Source organism: Taurulus bubalis, assembly GCF_910589615.1.
Source record: "Taurulus bubalis genome assembly, chromosome: 21".
Classification (NCBI taxonomy): domain Eukaryota; kingdom Metazoa; phylum Chordata; class Actinopteri; order Perciformes; family Cottidae; genus Taurulus; species Taurulus bubalis.
In genome coordinates, this window is record NC_136609.1 from 2,602,832 (window position 1) to 2,626,785 (window position 23,954).

A 23,954-nucleotide genomic window follows, 5' to 3' on the forward strand; every position below is an offset into this window, starting at 1 on the left:
GGTCGCACCTGAGCGCAGCAGCGTGTCTTTGCTTAGCGAGGCGTATTTTATCCGGACTCCCATGGACTCTGTGAGGCTCTCGTCGACGGACAGCATTGTCTGTAGACACACACACACACACACACACACACACACACACACACACACACACACAGTCATCAAACCGCCTCCACGAACAAAACCCACTAACGCAAGTCATTCTGAGGCTGTGCGACATGTTTATTATGACTTATTGTAGAATTATGAAGCGCGACACACAGATGCACGTAAACAGGAAGCACTACAACCTCCAGCGCTTCATTCGTCATCAACAATGTGCAGGAGTGACATGTGACCTCTCACCCGGCCGTTGATGCTGTCCGGCAGCCGGCCGGCCAACATCCTCTGATCCGCCCTCTCCTCCGTCTGCCAGGCGGCGACGGTGATGTTGCCCACCCGCTGGTTCTCTGCTGATCTGTCCACGGAGACACATTTACTTCACTTTCTTTCACGTGAATGAGACAAAAAACTACTACTGCGAAAAAACTAATATATTTAATTTACAAGGACTCAAAGCAGAAAAAAGTACCGAAACCGTAGATTTCTCCTTTCAGGAAACATATTTAAAGAAAGGGAAGGAAGGCTGTAATTATTAAAATAAATAAATATATATATATATATATATATATATGCGCGCATGTTGTTCGTTCTTTTGGTTGGAAGCGTAATAGATGCAAGTTTAAACTTTGGGCATAACAAATATTATTAGATAAGACAAGATAATCCTTTATTAGTCCTGCAGTGGGGACATTGCAGGATTACAGCAGCAAGAGACACAGTAAAATAAGATAAAAAACAAGTAATATAAATAAACAGTAAAGAATCCACAATAGCAGTATTATATACACAGATAGAATACAAATGTATTTAAAAATGTATTTATATTGCACCAGTTGAAGTAATTAAAGTGATTGAAGTGTTTTTGTGGTCTACTAGGATTATCATTAGGATGCAAAAGTCTCTCAAGAGGTATAAACAAACTGAATGATTTACCAGGTTTTTAAGTCGCTAAAAGACACGCGTCACATCTCAGTATCTATTTCTAAAAATAATTAAAAGCATTTTCTTGAGGCAGAAAGAAAGAAAGAAAGAAGCGAGAAGAGTTGTTACCTCAGTTCCAGCTGTAATCTGTGGCTCCTCTCTTGCAACAACTCTTTAACAGGAAAAAGTGCCGAGCCCAACATGTACATCTATAGAGACAGAAAGAGTTAGTGTATGTGTTCAGGCTCAGCTGTTTGCGTATCTCTTCTTATCAGACGTGAGCTCCAGAGAACAGATCTGTCTCTGCTGAGCTTTTTGCTTTTGTGCAAACAAAAAGTCCAACTGAAGAAAACCTCTTCACTTCGACTCGGAGGTTAAATATGAAACATAAACATGAACATGAACATAAACATGAACATGAACATGAACATGAACATGAACATGAACATGAAGCCTCCTGCAGGCCTCGGGGTCGTACCGTTCCCTGCGAGCGGTCCTTGACGTCGTAGACGGCCACCTTCACCTGCGTCTGCTGGTTGATGTTGGACTCCTGGAAGAAGGCCACGCTGCTGAGGAAGATGGGGTTACTGGTGCCCTGTGGGCAAAACCAGTCACACCAGTAGCGTTACTTCAGGACCAGTTTAATTAGAAGTTGATTTCAAAATCACTTTGTGCTACAATTATGCCGTTAAACCCTCAGGTAGTTAAAAGGTGACCGTTGCATTGTATATTATGCTGGAAACTATTCTGTTGCGGTGGGAATTATCACCATTTGATGGTATTTTATAAAGTCTTTTAGCTTTTTAATTTTCGCATTATGTTTTGTGCAAACCAGTGTCTTGTTCCAGCATCAAGGGTTTTGCTGCTTTTCTTTGCCTTAAGAGGTTTTGGTCTGTGCTCAAATTAAAGAAGCACGTGGTCGACGTTACGCAGACAATTTTATGACATTTCATGAAGCAAACTATTGATATTTTTAGAAGGACATTCTTAAAATACCATAAATAGTATTCTTATTAAATTATAACTACAGTTAATGCAATATTATGATGCTTTTTCATTAGAATGCATAACAGTAGGAACTAAAAGATACAGAAAAAAAAAAGTAAAACACTATTCCTAGTGTTGTCTCTTTCTAGTTAAATGTGATTTAAAGCAACGAGCTGAGGGCAAACTATACTCTTTTTTTTGTTTAATTGGCAAAAAAAAAGAATCCTAAAGTGTGTGGTTGCAGCTCAATGTATTCACTTCTCTCGTCCTCCGCCTCCTGATCTCCAGTAACAGCGTAGGAGAGGTGGAGTCAGAATTACACATATTTGACCTGTACATGGTCACATGACGCCCTACACCGTGACTAAGGGCTCGGAGTCTGACCTCGATGACCTCGGTCTGGGCGTGCTTGGTCCAGAAGGCCTGCGGCGGCGTCGTGCAGCTCACCGCTACGAAGCTGTTGGGTTTCCGATCCAGAGCCGGAGTCAGCAGGTCTGTGCAGGCTGGAACAAATAAGTGAGCCGAGAGGCATGAACACAGCCTTCTGCGAGATTAAATGTGCATTATATGTCCCTGTTTAGTCTGGAAATATATGATAAATAGACAGAAATTCTCATCTGAACTGAATCGATGAGTCCAAGCGACTCTCATCAGCTAAGAGCCTGAAGAGTGTGACTCACCCACGCTGAACTCCAGCACCGGCTCATCTGGGTCCTGACTGTTTCCTGGAAAGCAACCAACACGTCACCAAAACAATCTGATACGCACAATACATTAGATATTAAAGCCAACACGGACATTTATAAATACCACAAGGCGGTTTTATCAGAATTGTTGGTGCTCAAAGCCTCTATAATGATATTTACATGGCTTAAACCCGATTTATTTAAAACGCTTTAACATCTGGCTTTGCTTTGTGTGATTTTTTTAAATCATTGCTTGTATAAGCAGCCAAAAAATACAATCACAAGATCTCCAAATAATGAAATCAACACACAACATCTAAATGTAAAATATATAATATTTAAATAGAATTGGAGAGAATGAGGGACAGGAACCAATAAGAAAAGACGTACACAATACTAAGAAATCACGAGTACAAGTGAAATAAAAGCAGGAAATGACAAAAATGATCTGGTTTCCGCTTCTCAATTGTGAGGATTTGCGTCTTTTCTCAGTTTTATTTTATTGTAAACTTAATCTGAAAAACAAGATAAACATTTGTATCTATTTTTTTGCGACAATAAGCTCTAATCAGGATGTTTTTCTTGTGTTTTACTTCACTTTTAGATGAATAAAAGCTTGTTTTCCTCACCTGCGAGAGCCAAGCCGATCATCTCGCTGGACAGCTCGAAGGTGCTGGCCCGGTACACCGACCACGGCCTCTGGACGCGGGAGCCGCGGGAGCCGCGCTCTCGGACCCCCGCCATGCCTGTCCGGGAAGAGCGGGCGACGGCCGGCGGCCTGAACACACACCCTCACGCGCGCGGTCACACACTCCCATGGGAGGCGACCCGCTGTGGGCGCAGATCCACGTTCTGCTCCGGAAAGCCGATCTAGATGAGGAAATTAGGCATTTTGAATTATTAAAACAGTAGACATCTAAAATCTTCAAGTTCAACATTACATTTGTTTGCAGTCAAAGAGGGGGAAAGCTTTGTTTCTGGGTATTTGTGACACAAAGAAAAGAGGAAATATCACGGCTGTAAAAAAGGCAAAAACTGAAACTTGCATGCGTGAATTCCAATAAATTGATGTGCCGTGTGAACGTGTGAAAAGGAAAGTATGAGGAGAAGACAAATAAGGAACAAAGAACAGAAAGTGGTATAAAACTCATCAGGTCAAATGATCCAATAGTTATTTTCACATTCACCACAGACTGCAGCATGTGTTCATGTTCCAACCACGTGTTTCTCATTTTATATCAAACAAGAACTTTGAAATGTTTGCGACATGTCGAACTTCATAAAACCGGCTGCAGAATGTGTGAATTTGAATGAATGTTTAGGAGGAAAACAGGTCGTTAAGTTTTAAAACCCATCAGTAATGCAGCCGGTCTTCTACCTCGCTATCAGGGTGCAAAGATGCAAACACATTTATATTTATATTTATATACACACAGTTTCTTGCTTCAGTGGGTTGATTTGCATCCGAGTGTGTCATCCCACGTAGAAACTTATAAATTAGCATTTTATGTGCCTACTTCTTCTCCCATATGACGATGTTGCTAAGAGACTGGAGCTTTTTCTTTAGGTCCTCCACTTTGTTTTTGAGTTTCTTCCTCCTCCGTCGGCGTTTTTTGACTTTATATCCACGCGCCTCCGTCTTGTTTTGGAAGTTTTTCACCTAAAAACACTCACAAATCTAAAGTGTTTTTGCTCTGTTCCTCCCCGAAATGCCTGAATCTTTTGGGATCCATCTCCCTGAAGGCTTCAGCCTGTGGAGAAGCAACTTGCTGTCGCTCCTCTGTCCCATTTTGGTGACAAGCAATTAGCCCATTTGCAGCAAGGTAGCGAGCGCAAGGGACGGTAGCTGTGGTCTAGTTCCACAATACGTTGTAGTCTATTCCAGTCCCTCAATGTGTGTCAATAACTCAGGTTTAGGTCATTAGGTTATCGTTTGTATTGAACTGCAGCTCACTGGATTCTTTCTGCAGCGACATTTGTCTTTTCTGAGATTAAGCTCCGTTAGAAGCTGGACTCTGATAACTATTAAATTACAAATAGTTACAATAATTTGTTTCAACTCGGCTCAAAGCTCTAAAAACTCTTTCTGTCGCACCGAACATCTCCTCTCGTTAAGCAGCAAGCAGACGGACGGAGGGGGGCGAGCAAGTCAAGTCTTTCTCTGCGAGCAACGCCGTAAAACCTTTTGAGCCCCGATTTTTGTGAAAAAATTATATTTTCAACAACAAAAAAACACATTTATAACATATTTTGATCATAACTATGAACATCCAGCATGATATGAGCAAGATTTCCCCAAAATAGCTTTTCGAGCCGCAACCTACAGAGGAAAAAAATCACTATAAATATCAATACATCACAATAAAACAAAGCCTTGGCCTGTTACAAAGGAGTTTTAGTCCAGAAAACTGTGTCGTTCGGTTCAAAAATGGAAAGGTTATAACCTTTATGCCTAATATGCTAGGATTGGTGCATGCTGGGTATTATTCTTTGCATAAATGTCTGCTTAAGACGCGTGACGCGTTCTAAGTAACCTCCCCGATCACGGAAGCCGGCAGAGTCGTAAAAGCCGAAGGAGAGTAGGCGGGAAATCATACTTTATTAGACTCCTACAAGCTCATAGGGTTATGAGGAAGTGTTTTATATTGAAATCCGACTTTGTAAAGTGTGCTTATCAGTTATCAGCCTGTGGGCCCTTTTAGCTGCCTGAGTGTTTAGTAAATAGAAACGAGTCCAAAGACGTTGCATTGCAGAGGCAACTATCCAGTCTTTGCACATGAATGGCGATAGAAACATGTTCTTTTTGATCTACAGCAACACAACGCGTGCAGGAAGACAAGCTACAGGTGTGTCTGCTCCTGCAGGTGTTGTGAGCGTCATCACTACAGACGTGTGAATCCAAAGGATCAAAGAGATCTCAGTCGTCACGGCTCTGGTTCCTCTAATGTGTATAAGCTTCTAAAATAGGATTCCTTATGCAAAGACCTGCAGCCGGTTTAAACCCACATTTCTTCTCCTTTAAGCACTTATAGCAGCGAAAAATGGAAGCACAAGTACAGATGTCTCATTCCTGGGAATGATTAACACTTCTAATATAACCTGACCTTCAGAATAAAAGCGGTGGGCGGTGGGAAAGTTTCATAAACAATGCAAAATGTGTTTATGATGATGTTCGTTAGTTTAGTTAATCTAAGAGATGTCAATTAAAATCTATAACAACCCACACAACCCTAAAACAAGTCTGTCAGTGCAGCATGCGGCACATCAAAGTATTTCCAGTACTTTAGTTTGCCTATAAAAAAAACAAAATATATTCTGAGTGGAAGATGTATTTCCCCGGTAAAAATAGGTCATTCTTTCTGGGAAAGGTACAAAACACAGATGCCGTGTTTCTGCCTCCCTCTCACTCATCTCTGGTCTTTGTTCCCAAACCTAGAAAGAACTTTCCAGCATCTCAGCCAACTGGAGATACATTTTCCACTCCCAAAGCCAAAAAGAACAGCTTAAGACGAGCTTCCTCATCAAAAAGGTGGGTTTCTTCCCATCATGCATTGCTCTTTAGGGAGATCAACATCCTGACTTTATTTAATGTTACAGGGCTGAGTTCTGTCGGTACAATAAAGGAGAAATTTGACGTATTTGTGCCTTATATAATAAACTATATTGAGTTTTCCTCTGTGTATCCTCACACGTTCAGCACACGACCTGCAACAGACGACAGATTTAACACCTCAAATCAATCAAGTCATTTGGCGTGCCATTGTTTACTATCTCTCCATAACAGTCCAGGGATGCCAAAAATAAAATATCACGAGCAGCGAGCACGAGGAAGTCAACCTGAGCTCACAAACTTGACCGAGGGGGAAAAGCCGCCATATAAGGGCGCTCCAAATATAGCCCGACGTGTCAGTGAATGTGTGTGTGTCACATGAATTGGGGCACACACACACACACACACACACACACACACACACACACACACACACACACACACACACACACACACACACACACACACACACACACACACACACTATAGGCCGCAGTAAATCTGGGCCAGAGCTCCTGACACATAAAACCCCAATCCAGGATTCACAAAGTGGATTCTGGCTTATTATTAAGAGTATAAATAGGCTTAAAGATCCTCTAACAATAGCATTTACGGAGGGATTTAAAAAGTTAACTTAACAGGTTTTATTATAAATTCCACAACATAAAAAAAACCTCTTAAAATGTAAAGAATTCAGTCACCAAAAGAACCTGAATTACTCAAAAACCCTAATCTGGATAATTGCATTAGAACTCTGCAATGAATGTTGCATGTTTGAGTTCTTTACTATCGGAGGTGACTTGGTTTACGTCCATGCAACAGTAAAAGGAGTGGAAGTGGGTGGGAAGCGCGTGACCTTGACACTGGAGGTCGCAGTGAAATGTTGCGGCGCGTCCAGAGAGTTTCAAACAAGATTCATCATCCACAGGACGAGCTTCACGAGATCCTGCAGGAGAAGCAGGAAGAGGATCCCGGAGGTGAGCTGACGTATGTCTCCTGATGCATTGTGGGAGTGTTTGAAGCTTCTCTCTTGAGAGTGAGAGTCTGCTTGACCATACATGGTGAAACCCTGTTTTACAGCTTCCCCGAGCCCAAGGTGTGTGTGTGTGTGTGTGTGTGTGTGTGTGTGTGTGTGTGTGTGTGTGTGTGTGTGTGTGTGTGTGTGTGTGTGTGTGTGTGTGTGTGTGTGTGTGTGTGTATGGTCGCATCTCCTTCTCAGACTCCTTCTCCTAAATTCGGTTCTTCCTTGAGGCTATTCATGCAATATGCAACAAACTGAATAACTAAATAAACAGGCAGCAGATGGGACTAAAGCCAAAGCAACTTTTTATTTGTTTGTTTTTTTAGGAAAAATATCAAATGTTACTGATCTGGAAAAACTGTGAAGGACATTTCTCACTGTTCTTACATTTTATACAGGCCAGTTTTTGTGTGAGTTGTCAGCCTGTAAATATGATGTTTCCTGAGAGAGTTTATGGGCTCAATGATCTTTTGCTTTATCTACTCACAGTCTATTGGATGAAGGAGAAGAGGATGTAAGCTGATCCAGGGTCAGTGAGGAACGGGTAGCAGAAGTTCACGATCTGAAAAGAAAACATGAAACGGCAGTTTTACTTCTGAAAGAAACGATCTCTGCAAAAAAGGTCCAGATTTTAAAACTTATTACTGTTTTCCACCATTCATTTCAAGCTTGTTTTTGTTTTTTGTCCACATAATTTTAAATCTTTGAATAAATAAACGAGGAGTATTTGTCGGTCGGACATTTTCACTCACTTTCTACCACGGGAACAAAAATAAAGATGGACGTGTGGTTCCGTCAGAAACAGATTTGCCCCCGTGTAGCTCTATTGAGCCAATAACAGAGGTGTTCTCTGTCCCTGTGTGTGTGTGTGTGTGTGTGTGTGTGTGTGTGTGTGTGTGTGTGTGTGTGTGTGTGTGTGTGTGTGTGTGTGTGTGTACCCTGTGGGCTCGGCATTAGAATAAAGCATGAATAATTTCTTTAGAGGGACGGAGCAGCTGTAGCCCTTTCACATGAAAAGGAGAATCACCCACACCCTGCGACACACACACACACACACACACACACACACACACACAGCTATATTGAGTTTCGCCCCCTCACTTTCAGCCACATCACCAACTGTCTAACTTCTTGGACCCTAAATACACTGCAGCGTCAATATTGTGATTGCATTCAGTTATTGATACATCAATGCTGGTACATTTACACAAAGTAAGAGATATAGATTATATATATATATATATATATATATATATATATATATATATATATATATATATATATATATATACATACATACATACATACACACATATATATATATATATATATACATATATAAAATCTTCCCAGTTTACATTGAGAGCATTCACTCTAAACTCATCAGACCCTGCAGTGAAGTTCATCACTGTCACAGTGTTGAATGTGTTCACGCCAATGAAGCACAAAAGGAGAGTAAAGGCCTCACTGTGTGTGTGTGTGTGTGTGTGTGTGTGTGTGTGTGTGTGTGTGTGTGTGTGTGTGTGTGTGTGTGTGTGTGTGTGTGTGTGTGTGTGTGTGTGTGTGTGTGTGTCTTCTTGCTCAAGTGAGCGTCGCTTCCTGCAGTTGTTTCAGGAAGTGTCTCAAACGAGTCGCCCGGCTGTAACCTTCAGTCTGCTTTCAGCCTGTTGCACAAACACCTGGCTTCATGGACACCATCTGTAACGTGCGTCTCCTCTGAGTTATTATATTTTATATCTCTGGTACGCATGTACATGCATCGACTTACACCTTAACCCTAAAGACAAGTCTTGACCACTAGACAGTCCTGTAAAGAAGTGAGGATTCTTAAAGTCAATACAAATCATATTGTTTAGAGGATTAAATAGTATATTTACACTTTGAAACCAGCAGCATTATTACCAATCTCACAGAACAAGTGAAAGTGCAACTGCATGGGAGCAAATGATTGAAACCAATGATTTAAATGCCAGTGAAAAGCCACTGAACGCAGACCAGTTCCTCACCGCTGCTGCTTAACACATAGCTGGGGGATTTCCTGCCACAGACCGTACCTGGAAACAAAACTGAGGGTTGAATAAAACTATTTAAAAACTGTCTGAATCTGTTTAAAGAGGCGGAAGCAGAAGTGAGCCGGTGTGTTCAGAGTCTCTTTGATTCTCCCTGATGGAAAACTGCAGGCAGTTCCCACAAAGTGAAGGAAGCAAATCGATGATATTGATTGTTGCCCTGTTAGCATGCTGAACATCAAAGCACAGACAAAACTGATGATGGGGATGCCATTCAACCTGCAGGTATTCTGGTCTTTACGCCAAATTAGAATGTTGCCCTCAAGATGAAAAGCCAGAGGATCAACACGTATTTTACAATTGAATGACTGATCAATATCATTATCGTTGAAACATTTCCGTCTGCTCAGGAACAAAGTTATGATGTTTTCTGTATTTCAAGGTGTTGTTCCTCGAGTAAAACAAGTGAAAAGTTAAATTATTAACTAATCAGCTAATGAATCATCAACAACTGCTTACAGAGGAGCGAATGTTTCAGATTGCAAATGGTAGAACGTTTGAAATGCTTCTTGTAAAAGACAAAGAACCCTAATATATATCTCCTATAATTCAGAAAAGGCTGCCCTTTAAGAATGTAAGCGTTGCAACGAGCTCTGCTTCATGTCTTTTGTTCACATGAGAGCATCTGTGCCCCAAACGGTGCCGAGCAGACATTCGTCTGTTTAACATCACAGGGTTGCAGGAAAATAAAAAGAAACAAACAAAGCTCGATGTGTCACACAAACGTGCACACGCTCTTTTATTAACTAACGATGTTATCCTGCTACATTATGAGCATGTTTGTTCTGTTCTGGCAAGCCGACCGGTCGGTGTGACACAGCTTTATTTATTTATTTATTTATTACGTGCATTTAATTTCTCACTTCTTCGGTTTACATTTATCTGAACTTGGTTCAGTTTCAACTTCAAGCAGGTGAAGGGTCGGCGATCTACGAGGCAACAGCCTCACAAAGACAGCACTAGACTGTGGATGCGCACTAATGTCCCGCTCGGTAGTGAGCCGTTTCATTACATCCTGCAGCCGGCGTTTAGGAGACACACGATACTCTTTGAGGGGAATCAGCCGCTGAGGCGAGCAGAAATAGGCCACTAGGACTACAACTTGGTGAGTGGAAATCTTCACGTCCTCTGGGGCCACGATGAATATATATAACGGTAAAACGGAGAGGACCAATACCTGTGCCTCATGAGGGCGCTAACAAGAATCAGATGCAAAAAAATGAGTGGATATGTCTTTTTTTTTTAATGAAGAAAAAGCCGGAAAACTGCAGAATCTGGTCGCTTACTATTCTCCCAAACAGCCTTCTGAGGCCGCCCTTAAATATATGACGGCAGTCTGTCTCATGCAGACCTAATCCCATCACCAGAGCTCTCATCTCTGCAAACAAACTCTGCAATTGGTTAAAAAGACAACTCGGTAGCATCCAGCATGATTGTGCGTTTTCTCCCAAATGCCCACACACACACACACACACACACACACACACACACACACACACACACAGACACACACACACACACACACACACACACACGTACCCAAGGACGTCTGCCTCCGACGGATGTAAACAAACTGACGCTGCAGACGACGTCACGAGGCAGAGACTGCAGCCAGCCGGCGCCCACTCCTCTTCCTCCTGCTTTCCATCTCTCTCTCTCTCTTCCTCACTCTTTACTCTCTCCCAGTTCGCTGCTTCACAAACATTGAGGCTAATTAACTCTTTCCCTGCCTGACCAGCAGCATCTCTTCTACAAACACTGAACATTATAACGGTCATAAAGGGAGGATTTATTGCAGGATTCTAGAATGTTAAATGTGTAAATACAAGAAGACATTACAGATCTTCACTAAAGAAAAATAGGCAAAATATTGATGTAAATCAGGAATTATATAATCATCGAATCAATAAACAAGATTACAGATCTGACTTCTTTGGTATTTTACAGTCTGATACTTAATGCAATGGACAAGTTTATATCTGCTAAAGGCTTCCTGGATGAATGTAATCAATTATCAAAAAGTGATTGCATATTAGTTTTCAACTTGTCAATAAATACAATTGCTTGAGTTCTACATGGAAGAAGAAGAATTTGTTGTTCTCTGTGCTGTTGCAACTAAATGACAGGAAACAATCTAAACTGGTCATATCATAGGCTGTATTCTAACTATATTGACATAATAATAATAATATTTTTTACAGTGGAGAACACAGAAACTGAAGGGACATAAATCACTTCTTTTTTTGCCACACACACACGTTTCACTTTCCCTTTTGATGCTTCTCCATTTCCCCCCAGAGCCAGAAAGAAGCTCATCAATAATTAACTTGACTGTTGCATGCGAGCATCAGCAGTGAGTGTGTGTGTGTGTGTGTGTGTGTGTGTGTGTGTGTGTGTGTGTGTGTGTGTGTGTGTGTGTGTGTGTGTGTGTGTGTGTGTGTGTGTGTGTGTGTGTGTGTGTGTGTGTGTGTGTAAACCCTCTCAGCCGCACGCTTCTAGAAGCATCCGCATTGCATCTTATGTTCATAATTAAGCATAATTGTGTGACAAATTGTGTGGAAAAAAACACCTAAAGAAGAAATGTCTGACTGCAATATTCCTAATTTGAGTCTTGCACATTTATTCCTTCTTCTCATTTTTTTTTTGGAACAAATAAATGAGAAAAATAATATGTATTTTCTTTTACTGTGATGGGAAATAAACAGTTTTGGTGTGAAAGTCAACGTGAATCAATCCTGAAATGTAAAACTGTTAAAATGACTTGTTTATGTAATTTCTGTTCCAGCTCATCAAATGGAAATATTTCAAAATAAATATATAAAGATGCCACCATTTCCATTTGTTTTATTCTGCATTAATGGATTTTTCAACGCATTTGTTGTCGTATTTGTGTTTATGAAACAAGCCGACTGCATATCTGCATTTTGACAGATGTTTTGCTTCCTGCTCAAAACATAACGACGAGACCGATGAGTTATGAACCGATCCATTTCGGTTTAAAGAGGATGACACGTCTCACGACCCCGATCCGCCTCACATGTCACTCATCATCTTTCTCATCCTCCGTCTTTTAAAAAAAACAGACGAGGAAACGAGACCAACGGCTGACTAATGCTACTGAGAAACGTCTCTGTGTGTATGACGAGCGCAAGAAAGGCAGAGGAAGACACGGATGATCTGGAGCCGAGTGGGTTTGATGAGTCACCTCAAACACACACACACACACACACACACACACACACACTCACACACACACATCACACTTCATCAATCCAGATCTGAGTGGGTAAACAATAAAATATGCTTCGCCTGCCATCTGAAACCGGCTCAATCAAGCTAATTTCCTGACTGACAGACAATTAACCAGCAACTATTTTGATAACCGGTAAAAAAAAATGCTGAATATTTCCTGGTTCTGCGTGAAGAAGAAGAAGAAGAAGAAGAGGTTTGATGATGATGATGCAGACGGACTTTTGTTGACCAACTGTTGAATTTAAGACAAGAAAAAGGAGATTCAGTGACAAAGAAGTGACTGCCATGTTGTTTTTAGAGTAAGGAGAGAGAGAGAGCATATAGGCCGCATTAGTATGGTGTAATCCCCAAACATATGACTATAAATCAAGTCATGTGATGACACCTGAGGCAGTGAAATAAGGCGGCCAAAGCCTTTTAAACTCTCAAATTATGAAGTGTTGTTGGTTCCCTTGCTCAAAACTCTCACTTCCTGACTCAAAACTTCCCCACTAAGGGCCTCGCTCTGGGGCGGGTCACTCTCCTCCTCTTAAAAAGAGCATCCTCAGCTCTTGGAAATCGACGTCCAGATGACCTTGACTCTTTGCACAGCGAAACTCAAAACCACTCTGAGAGAGAGAGAGACTGCAGTGAAATGTGTGGACAACATGCAAACAGACACAGGACATGTGTGTGTGTGTGCATGCACAGTCAGCATCACACACACATATTGCACAGTGAAATAAAGACCTATCTGTGTGTGTGTGTGTGTGTGTGTGTGTGTGTGTGTGTGTGTGTGTGTGTGTGTGTGTGTGTGTGTGTGTGTGTAATGCTTTGCAGGCTTAGGATGCCATGTCATAAAATAAGGATGTCACAATCATGACGTGGCAATAAATACACACATTTGAGGGCAAATGCAGACCTTTCCTGTGACGTTGTGTTACGTAATAATAGCGGCAGCAGTGTCTCTCAGCCTGCCACACTCAAGGAAACACCTACAATTACACATTCACGTTTGAATACGTCACAACAGAGGATTATTCTGCATATTAAAATGGTGCTTGACCCTCATTACAACCCATATTCAGCCCTGTTAAGTTGTTGCCCCGTCCTGCTCTGGCGTTAGTCTGCTATTCTCAACATGTTCCGGTGTTTTATAAGTTACGTGCCAAACAATATGTGCACAATATCTCTTGTTTACCTACATGAGTGGCCACAAAACCCGCCAAAGCTTCGTATTCTGAGTTCAAACTCACCGTTATAACCCGCTACGTGCCGGTCCGGCGGCGTGTTGTGCCGAAATTTCCGTTTTGTCGGATGAAAAGTCAACAGTTTAGAGGAGTGTGTGTCCACAAAGTGCCGCACTGTTCTCTCTTTCTGGCTGCAGTCGCAGGCAGCAGCGTTGACCACGCCCCCTGCGCGCCACGTCGGTGACGTCATCACGCAGGCTCGCTCGTACGCACGACGTAGATATTTTTTCAAAACAATGAAAGAAATACATTAAAAACAACGTATAACTGTTTACTGAAGTACTGCTCTTAAATATTATTTAGATTTTACATTTTTTTATACATTTTTATATTGCTGTTTTAATGCAAATATTGTACATTTTACATATTAATATATAATTTCGTGTACTGCTATTGGCTAAATACTATTCACTACAAACAAAAATGATAATATGGAATTTTATAATTATGATAATTGAACTTTTAAGATGTCCATACATCCCAATACTGTTTGCAAAGTAGAGTTGAAGTTTATCGCCATCATGTGGAATTAATGTGGTATTACACGTCCCAATACTGGCACATAAACCAGCTGCTTCCATGTTTGTTATGGTGAATTTAAACACTGATTCACTATAAAAACATATTTTTAAAGAGTTGGATTTGTGTAAATGCAGGACTATCGCCCACAGCTATTTTTTTTGTGATGTCACCAAGAACATGTGGTTCTAATGGCCGACACCCAGAAGGCAGGGCACACAGGTGAAGAGACAAGCAGGTTCTGCAACAGTTGAAACCAGAGCTGAGTTGCACCTCAAACAGGATCCCATTAGGAACGCTTCAAGAAAGAGGACTTTCATTTAATCTAAATGACTCCTTTTTCACGTGAGACTTTGCTATTTACCTGCTCTGGGCATGGACTGGAGTAAAGGAGGTTATTTTTATCGGCCTAAATGACAACTAGTTGTTTTGAATGGCAACACCCTGCTGAAGCTGCACAATAGACTTTCAATGGGACTTCAATAAGACACAGTGGAACTACTTGAGCTCTGTGTTGACCAGTGGAGATGGGGTCCATGAGAGGAGTCTTCTCCGTGCTTCTCCTCCTCCTGCTCTGCTGCTGCCTTGGAGGAAAATGCGAGCTCCAGGAATCAAAACCTTCAGCGCAGCCGGAAGTCCAGACCGGTGTCGAACTTTTCCCCAACGTACTGGATGAGGCCCAGCCTTTCCCCGATGAGGAGAAAGCCCGCCTCCCCGTGTTCACCATGGACTACCCTCGGATCCAGGTCCCCTTTGAGTTCACCCTATGGGTGCTGCTGGCCTCTTTCGCCAAGATCGGTAAGTGGGGATGCATCACTTTGGTTTGTTTCACTTTCTGGTCGAAAGTACTCACATACTCAACTTAAGTACACATTTTTTAGGCACTTGTATGATATTTAGTTAAGTTTTCTGATACTATTTTAAGGGAAAATACTGAACTTTTTACTCCACTACATTTATTTCATTACTTGCTCTTTAGATTCTGATAAATAATACAACATAAATTCAACAAATAAATGACTATGTGACATTATTGATGAAAATAAAACTTCATTGATGCCCAGGGGATGCATGATGATACATACATTGGCCATTCTTCATGATCGTGTACTTTTACCGTTGGTATATTTTGACCCTAATACTTTTTTACTTTTGGTAACATTTTGAATGCATCACAGCAGCCTAAACCTTTGGGAACACGTCCAGAACACGAGTCCAATCTTCTCATCGTTTTCTCTGCAGGTTTCCACATTTACCATAAAATCACCATCTGGATCCCGGAGTCCTGCCTCCTGATTTCCGTGGGCCTCATCGTGGGCGCCATCATGCACTCGGTGAAAGAGGAGCCCCCCGCGGTCCTCAACTCCAACGTCTTCTTCCTCTACATGCTCCCGCTCATCGTCCTGGACAACGGCTACTTCATGCCCACGAGGCCGTTCTTCGAGAACATCGGCACGGTGCTGTGGTACGCCGTGGTGGGAACCCTGTGGAACAGCGTCGGCATCGGGATTTCCCTCTTCGCCATCTGCCAGTTCGAGGTGTTTGGAGTTCAAGATATCAACCTGCAGGTCAGTTAGATGCACAGGAAAGGTCAAAGGTCACGTGCAAGATTGTATGTCATTTAGCTTTTATTTTCCTATTGGAGCAAATTTGTAATATTGTAACTTTTGAGGGGAATTCGGCCCAGATACTATCTCTCTAATGCGATCTTCAGTGGGCTGAGAATGTCACAAACGACTACGTTTACCAACAAAACTAAGAAATCCCGTCATCATACTACGTCTGTGGGCTTTTGAGGGATTTTCCTCCTTGTTTTCATGGCATTTTGGGTTAAAAATGTTAGGAATAAAAAGCATAAATGTGATGTAAATAGCTCAAATGTTGCATCAAAACAAACACACAATAAATTGGAAAATGTAATTCTTGAACTTACAAACAGCAGCTGTGAAATCGATATTACCTAAAGATCTAGTTCAGCTGTTCAGGAGCTTTTTAACCACGTGTGTGCATGTGATGTGAAGCTGTTGTTCCTCAAGGTAATAAGTAAATAATAAACAAGTACTCATCTGCTCACAAAGGCCATGTCATGTGATCAAAAGCCTCCTTAGTGTCTCAGAAAATGGGAAGTGATGGATCTGGTCTTCACCTTTGCTCGCCGCTCACTCTTCTCCAGGAGAACCTGCTGTTCGCCTCCATCATCTCGACCGTGGATCCCGTGGCGGCTCTGAATGTGTTCGACGACATCGGGGTCAACGAGCAGACGTACATCGTCATATTCGGGGAGGGACTCTTCAACGACGCCGTCACTGTGGTGAGAACAGGAAATGTGCTCCAGAAAAATAGATCGCTTTGGGCGTCAAGTCATGGAACACTAATGAGATGAGTGGATATAGTAATATATGTAATATAGTCTCCTCCTGGTCTTAAAGCTTCTCTTAGAGTTGTGTTTCAATATGGGTGTAGGTACAGATCTGAACATAGCAAACTTACGGTATAATACAAGGATGTAATGTATTAGGCTACAATGAAGCATCCTCAAAAGTGTTTCCAGTTAGAAAACTTAAAAAATGTGATGATTCTTGGATGAGTTCTGCAGAAATATGGAGCGTTCTTTCAGTGGATTTATGGATGTTTATGAATGCACAGTCCCAAGGATAATAATACCCTCGGAAAGTTCACTGAATGCAAAAAAAAAACATTTCTATGTGTTCAGATTTGTTATCTGGCAAATATGCGTGTGAGAAACCTTTGAATCCTTCTGCAAGGCACCCCTCAGCTGAAGGCTGGTCTACTTTTATCGAGTGAAAGAGGGGGAATAGATCACTAAATACTGGCGGCGGGAAGAGACTCTTTGACTTTTGGGGGCTGAACGTTTCTCTGCTTGAATATCGTCTTGCCTGAGGGAGTCAACATGCAGCAGACCTGCAGGTTTCCCTCTCGTTGGCCTGTTCCTCTTTGTTGAGTGGAAACATGCCCGCAATTGGGAGCCAAGTTTCCCGTCACATTTTCTGGCACTGATTGTCTTCACGTCTCCAAAAGAAAAGCGTGTATTAAAAGCGTCAGACTCATGTTGGCACATGACCATCAGCCTGTGTTTTAACAGTTTCAACATTAGTTTAACTGGTTCAGATTCTCGACTGGTTCAACCTGCTGGACCACAACTGTGTGAGAACTGTTCACATGCAGTAACTTGATGGACACCTGCTGTGTTAAACTCATTTTCTTTCCCCAGGTGCTTTACAACATGTTCACCTTTCTGGCCGCGTTGCCCGTCGTTGAACCCACGGATGTGTTGGTGGGCACGGCGCGGTTCTTCGTGGTGGCGCTCGGCGGCATCCTCTTCGGCCTCCTGTTTGGCTTCATGGCGGCGTTCACCACGCGCTTCACCCACAACGTCCGTCAGATCGAGCCCCTCTTCGTCTTCATGTACAGCTACCTGGCGTACCTGGTGGCCGAGTGTTTCGCCATCTCCAGCGTGATGGCGTGAGTTCAGGCCCAACACAAACATCTACGCAGGAAGCAGCCGAAGAAGTGTTCGGATCCTTTACTTCCATAAAAGAATTGATACCGTAATGTGAAAACACTCCAATATAAGTACCTTTATTCAGACAAACCCTAAAACAGGATCACTTTTTTTGCCAACTTGAGTTAACTGATGAAAGAGTTTCAGCTAAGATAAGAGCTGATCAGATTCTTTACGAGCCAAGAAACTGCTTCACAATAAGATACTAATCTCAACCCTCTTGTTCGTGCAACTTGAAAAACTTGCTCGTCCACCTTTCCAAACCCTCCAGAGTTCAAAGTGTCATGTGACCGATCTGTCATTCACGTTCACGAAGGTTGACAAGGTGGTCGCACAACTTTGCCTCTGGAGCAGGAGAGGAAAGGAGATGAAGGCAAAAGGTTTCAAGAGCTCATTTACATTTTTCAGATCAGCCGATGGGTTTTTAATTTGCTTATTTAGCGTAAGAAGTAGTTTCACTTTTCACTTTGTCAACGTGTATAACTCTACTAATACGTGGAGGCCAGTATCTAAATAAAATATTTCATCATAGAAGTCATTATTGTCTGCTTATAATATATTTTCCTTCCTCCCTGCAGCCTTATAACATGTGCCGTCACCATGAAGTACTACGTGGAGGAGAACGTTTCCCAGAGGTCCTGCACCACAATCCGCCACGTTGTCAAGATGCTGGCCACCATCTCCGAAACCCTCATCTTCTTTTTCCTGGGCGTCGTGACCATAACGACCGAGCACGAGTGGAACTGGGCCTACATCCTGTTCACGCTGCTGTTCGCCTTCATCTGGAGAGGGATTGGTGGGCGGGTCTTAAATTAACAACCTTCTAAAAACCAATCCACCCCTAGGGGGGGCAGACTGAGCGATTGTTATATAAAACTCTAAATCATAGCTTGTTTTATGAAAAAAATAGCCCAAAACTGCTGTATTTGGATGTATTGAACACCATAAGGTGAAATAAGTGAAATTTATGGTTTGGTTTTCAAAATGAAAATGTCACAGATGTGTACAAATGCCCATTTTGGTGACCTCGCTTACATTTTCTCTGTACTAAACCCTCTAAATTTGTACAGCTTCACTTTATCAAAGTCAACCTTTGCAGAGAGAATGTTCACATATTGAGCTATGATTTGGGTTAGAGTTGGACCTTACAGCTGCATCATTTCAAAGGAATAATCATCCTGAAAGTGATTTTTTTTATAGGCGGACCTGAAACCTTTTAATTTTTTTCTGTGTCATCTTCATTTACTTCATTTACTTTTATTATAACACCAACATTATTCTCAGCCTCAGTGGTTGCAGAGATACACCCTTTTTGGTTTTGGTATGCAACTGTCGAGCAGAGGCCTAACAATAGATTTGTTTTCAAAAGGTAGAGTTGTCAGTCCTGTCCCCCTCCAAAAGTCCCGTTCTTAAACCCAAATGTCTTGCAGGCATCCTGGTCCTGACCCAGATCATCAATCCGTTCCGAACCATCCCGCTCAACTTCAAGGACCAGTTTGGCCTCTCCTACGGAGGCCTGAGAGGGGCAATCTGCTTCGCTCTGGTCTTCACCTTACCCGATAACATCAACAGGAAGAACCTGTTTGTCACGGCTTCCATCGCCGTCATCATATTCACCGTTTTCCTACAGGTGAGTCATACGGCTGCTTTATAATATTATTTATTGGAAGATTGAAAGTGACCAATATGTATTATTATAAGCATGTTAAAGGGACATGTATTTAGCGTTGACATTTGATCGTTTATGTAATAGTAATTTGGTCATACATTTAATTTAAACCATTAATTACACACAAAATTAAAGCTCTAATAATTGGTCTTTTCAGGGCATCAGCATCCGTCCAATAGTAGAATATATGAACATCAGGAAAACCAACAAGGACCTGAACAACATCAACGGGGAGGTTCACACCAGGGCAAGTCTCCTCCTTACTCTTTCTTATTTTTTAGTTTAGTCCAAGTGTGAGTTACACTAATTGTTTTTGTTTTGTGCAGATGATGGAGCACGTCCTCAGTGGCGTTGAGGACTTGTGTGGGCAATGGAGCCACTATTACTGGAAGGACAAGTAGGACCTGTCTATTAGTGTTTGTTTATTTGAGATAAATTTGGGAAAGTTCCTGCAGATTCAGTAGACAACAAGTCTCTATTTATTTGTCTTTCCGCCAGGTTCAAGAAGTTCAACGATCGCGTTTTGAGGCGCATCCTGATCCGAGACAACCGGGCCGAGTCCAGCATCGTGGCTCTGTACAAGAAGCTGGAGCTGCAGAACGCCATCGGGTTACTGGATGGACCCATTGGGGACCTCAGCGCGGCGCCGTCTATCATTTCTCTGCAGTACGTTCATCATCACGTCCTTATTATAAGATCTTTCTGTCAAATGGAAAAAAAAAATACTTTTCTATAAGATGCCAATAGCCAATATACATTTTTTTCTCTGCAACCCAAACGCCCAACCTGGCAACCCAAAAGTAGTACTTATTACTGCATTATAAAAGTTATTAGTGATGGACTATCTCTCTGAAACTGTATCTGCCACCTAACCGCATGAGTGCATCAGCTGAATGCATGTAACTAAATCTAATTTGGCTCCAGCTGATGATGCTGTCTCTCCCATCTTTATGTCGATAGCAATAACTGAACAAGAGCGTTTACATTTCCATTTTGTTTATTGCTCTCGCCTCCTCCTGTCAGAGACGAGAGGAAGGAGGCGACTCGACCCAAGAGGAAGTTCCTGGCTGCTGACGTGAGGAAAATGCACGACATCCTGTCAAACAACATGTACAAGATCCGACAGAAGGTAACAAACACCGGCAGAGAAACCTTTCTGAAGAGTCAATTATACTTGTAATACGATTTAACACTGTTTTACCACTTAAATTCCCATTAACTTCAGGTTCTATGATTATTTTATGGACATTATGACCTCAATATGTTTATTTCCCATGCTCTTTCATTTTCTTTGACAGTTGTATAAACCTTGAATAAAACACTAGTAGCGATGCAGTTAATGTGCTCAGATGCCTTTGGTTGAAATCTTTTAATCCTTTTAAAGCAATAACATTAAATATGAATGAGCAAGGTTTTTAATTGGTCAGAAATAATGAAACACAAGTCAGAATAAAACTGTATTATTCTGTTGTATGTCTATTCTGCTCTTGCTTCTAGAAGTTAGCTTAGCAGATAGCTAACAGCAGATCCCTGAAATAAACACCCAGGAATCTGGAGGAGAGTTTGGGGTTTTTCATGAGAATCTTGATTTTGTAAAAATGTGGAAACAACATTAAATGACCTTACAAACTGACCATATACATGAATATAAAGCTATGGTTTAGCATAAAGCCATCATGCCAGAAAAGTAAGTAGCCATTAACATGAGACTCTCCTGACCAGTTAGCGTCTAAGCTAATTTTAACATTGATGTTAATGGTGAAATGCTAATCGCGATTAGCATCTATTACTACAACACAAAGGTTATAATAAAACAAAGATGCAATTACATTCTACACCACTTGGTGTCTCTAATGCAACACATACAAATGTGGGTCAGAGCAATGTCTCTAAACACTTTCTGACCTTTCTCCTCTTTTGCGCTCAGACTGAGGCCCTGACTGAGATTTGTTGCTTGTGAAGATGTGCATATTTTTGGTCACAAACATATTGTTTCATCCTTAAAAAATGCTCATTAAGTTGGGACGGTGTATGTGGGATTGAGTTAAAAATGAACTACAGTGCGATGAAGGAGACATCAATGTCATACATGTTTTCCAGACGATGGGCTACACCACCAAATACAATCTGCCCGACGACAGCCGAGCCAGGGAGATTCTGATCCGCCGCCACGCGAGCATCAGACGCAGCGTCCGCGCTGAAAGCTTCCGCGACCTGGTGGGTTTCTGTTTCAGAGAACATTAAGTGAACGATACTTAACTCCACCACCTGCTTGACCTTCACTCTTCCTCCTCTTCCAGCCGTCACAAAACATCCCCAAGTCTCAGAAGTACTACTCGCTCCAACCGGGAGGAGATCTGGAGAACGCCTTCGCCCTCAGAAGACGAAGTCCCGGTGAGGACTCGTTTAACCTTCCTCTTGTGTTAGCTTTCTGTTAGCATCTTTTGTGTTAGCTTTCTGTTAGCATCTCTTGTGTTAGCTTTCTGTTAGCATCTCTTGTATTAATGGGTCGGTTTTGACCCGAGTCTTAAATCAGCTGTAAAATACACTGAAAACAATGATCTATCATCCAATTTGTTTCACATCTCTTGGTTAACTTGATAGGCTTCCTTATCCATAAACATATTGTTGTATGTTTTAATATTTTTGGTGTGGGCCTCTAGGCCTTTTCTTTGTCAGGATACCTCGATTTCAATTTAAAAAAAGGTAAAATGAACCTCAAGAGAATCATATAAATACATAAAAGGTTGTTGTGTTACCTGATCACTGAGGGGTATTAGAACACATCTCTTAAATACATTTGTTTTATATATTTTACTTCAAGAAAAAGGCTAAAAAGGCTTTTTTTTCAGCAATATAACTTTAATACAAACACAAAGTGAAAAACAGAACAAGTCATAACACAAAATATTGATTTGCAAGGTCAAAAAAACAACAACCAATCAAGCAAATCTTGTTTGGTTATAACACAAATTTTTATTTTTGTTGAAAAAGAAGTTCCTGACAAAGTCAAAAAGCCTTGATGCAGTAAACACATGTGGTTCTTTTATGCATTTAAAACCTAAAACGGGTCGGTGCCGACCTTAACACAAGAGAAAGGTTAAATGAAGTGAACATATTTGTGTTAGGTGGAAGTGGAGACGTGGACCGTCTCTCAACCTCCTCATCCCGCTCTCACGTCCCCATGAGGACGCTGAACACCATCCGGGAGGCGGGGAATGCAGGACAGCCAGCCGCCTCGTCCCAACCACAGTCCCCACCTCCTGGGGCGGAAGCTCTGGACAAGAGGGGTCCTGGAAGTCTGGAGGGTCCCCGAGGCAGGAAGGCACCCAAGAGGCGTCTTTCGGATCGGGTAGACATGGAAGGAGACCCCGCGGACTCTGAACCAGTGCGACCACCCCAGCTACCGCCACCTCGTGGCTGGGCCCCCGAGAACCTGGACCCCCGAGCAAATGAGACGCTGCTCAGGGACTCGTCATCGGGGTCAGGGAGACGATGACAGACTTTTACAAAGAGGAAGAGCTCCAATGAAGCAGGACTATAAAAACTAGAAACACAAAAGGTCAAAATATGAATGAAAATAATAATTAAAACAACTATTTATTCATGTCAATGTACAAAGCATCATCTTTTCTGGTGAGATGAATCTGAGGTTTGACATTATTTTTCCTCTCACCATTGTTTTTCGGCAGCTTTTATGTGTTTCGATGTCATGTTTGTGTGTGTTTTTGTGGTATTGGCCAATAAATGGGAGTCAGCAGAGTTATTAGTTTACTTTTTAATATTCAAATATACTTTTTAAAACATTTGTTTAAACAAATGTTGCTGAAAATACTGTAATGAGACTAAAAGTGAGTTTGCCTCATTTATTTAATCGAGTACAGTATTTAAAAAATAGATTCTGGACACCAGGAAGTGTCCAAAACAGACTTTACGAAATCAGGGTCCAAAGTAAAGTTGAGTGCTTTAAGTATATTTTAGTTGAGTGAGACTTATTTAAATGTAATTTAACTGTTGCCATAGTGTCATAAACTATGTTCCTGCTCCTCATCTTATCATTGTGTTGTTATTGTCTAACCTTCAGTGTTACATAAAACAAAGTAGATTCCCTTCAGGATATGGATCCAGTTACATCCCCTGATGCATTGGGACGTGGAGTTATATTTCAGTATTGTACTCCACCGTTGAACCAGAACATTTGAAACCAGTCAGAAGACCGACAGACTATTAAACTCAGGAGAGACGACGTGAGAGCACTCTCTCCTCTCGTTGGCTTTAATGCCCTCTTTTATTAGTCCATCCGACTCTCTGACGGCCGTCCACACCCGGCATCATCTTTCAAAGTTTACATCTCTAAATCTGTTTATCTGCCAGGCACAAAGAGCTAAAGCTGGAAACAATATATTCTTCCTTACAGCGCTTTGTGACA

The 23,954-nt window shown here is 41.7% G+C and overlaps 2 protein-coding genes and 1 long non-coding RNA gene across 3 annotated transcripts in view; 1 reads left to right on the forward strand and 2 right to left on the reverse strand.

The window, feature by feature from the left end:
- LOC306752821 (inositol polyphosphate-4-phosphatase type I A-like) overlaps nt 1–3,437 on the reverse strand; it is a gene marked incomplete at both ends in the record, with an annotated part of 15,656 nt that extends 12,219 nt beyond the window's left edge. Inside the window, 7 exon segments of the mRNA XM_079236626.1 lie at nt 9–99; nt 343–454; nt 1,150–1,229; nt 1,499–1,615; nt 2,392–2,510; nt 2,688–2,732; nt 3,323–3,437. Coding sequence (XP_079092752.1) covers nt 9–99; nt 343–454; nt 1,150–1,229; nt 1,499–1,615; nt 2,392–2,510; nt 2,688–2,732; nt 3,323–3,437 — 679 coding nt within the window.
- A 6-nt stretch (nt 3,438–3,443) lies between these two features.
- On the reverse strand, nt 3,444–13,942 carry LOC306752822. The gene is made up of 3 exons (XR_013771230.1): nt 13,821–13,942; nt 7,752–7,826; nt 3,444–3,563 (listed from the first exon to the last, which is right to left on the reverse strand). It is a non-coding gene; the product is annotated as an uncharacterized lncRNA (long non-coding RNA).
- Nucleotides 13,943–15,011: 1,069 nt separating this feature from the next.
- On the forward strand, nt 15,012–23,566 carry LOC306753090 (sodium/hydrogen exchanger 2-like). The gene is made up of 13 exons (XM_079236927.1): nt 15,012–15,131; nt 15,576–15,901; nt 16,507–16,644; nt 17,566–17,816; nt 18,435–18,652; nt 19,287–19,486; nt 19,683–19,772; nt 19,852–19,922; nt 20,024–20,191; nt 20,549–20,654; nt 21,626–21,742; nt 21,826–21,919; nt 22,654–23,566. Exons 1-13 carry the CDS (start codon nt 15,059–15,061, stop codon nt 23,022–23,024), a joined length of 2,223 nt encoding a protein of 740 aa, XP_079093053.1. The 5' UTR covers nt 15,012–15,058; the 3' UTR covers nt 23,025–23,566.
- Nucleotides 23,567–23,954: the final 388 nt, after the last annotated feature.

Bases quoted from the DNA above. Each gene is read 5' to 3' on its own strand.
- LOC306753090 (XM_079236927.1), top strand. From the start codon at position 15,059: ATGGACTACCCTCGGATCCAGGTCCCCTTTGAGTTCACCCTATGGGTG. The intron at 20,192-20,548 runs GTACGTTCATCA...TCCTCCTGTCAG, and splicing joins CCGTCTATCATTTCTCTGCA to AGACGAGAGGAAGGAGGCGA. The intron at 20,655-21,625 runs GTAACAAACACC...CATGTTTTCCAG, and splicing joins TGTACAAGATCCGACAGAAG to ACGATGGGCTACACCACCAA.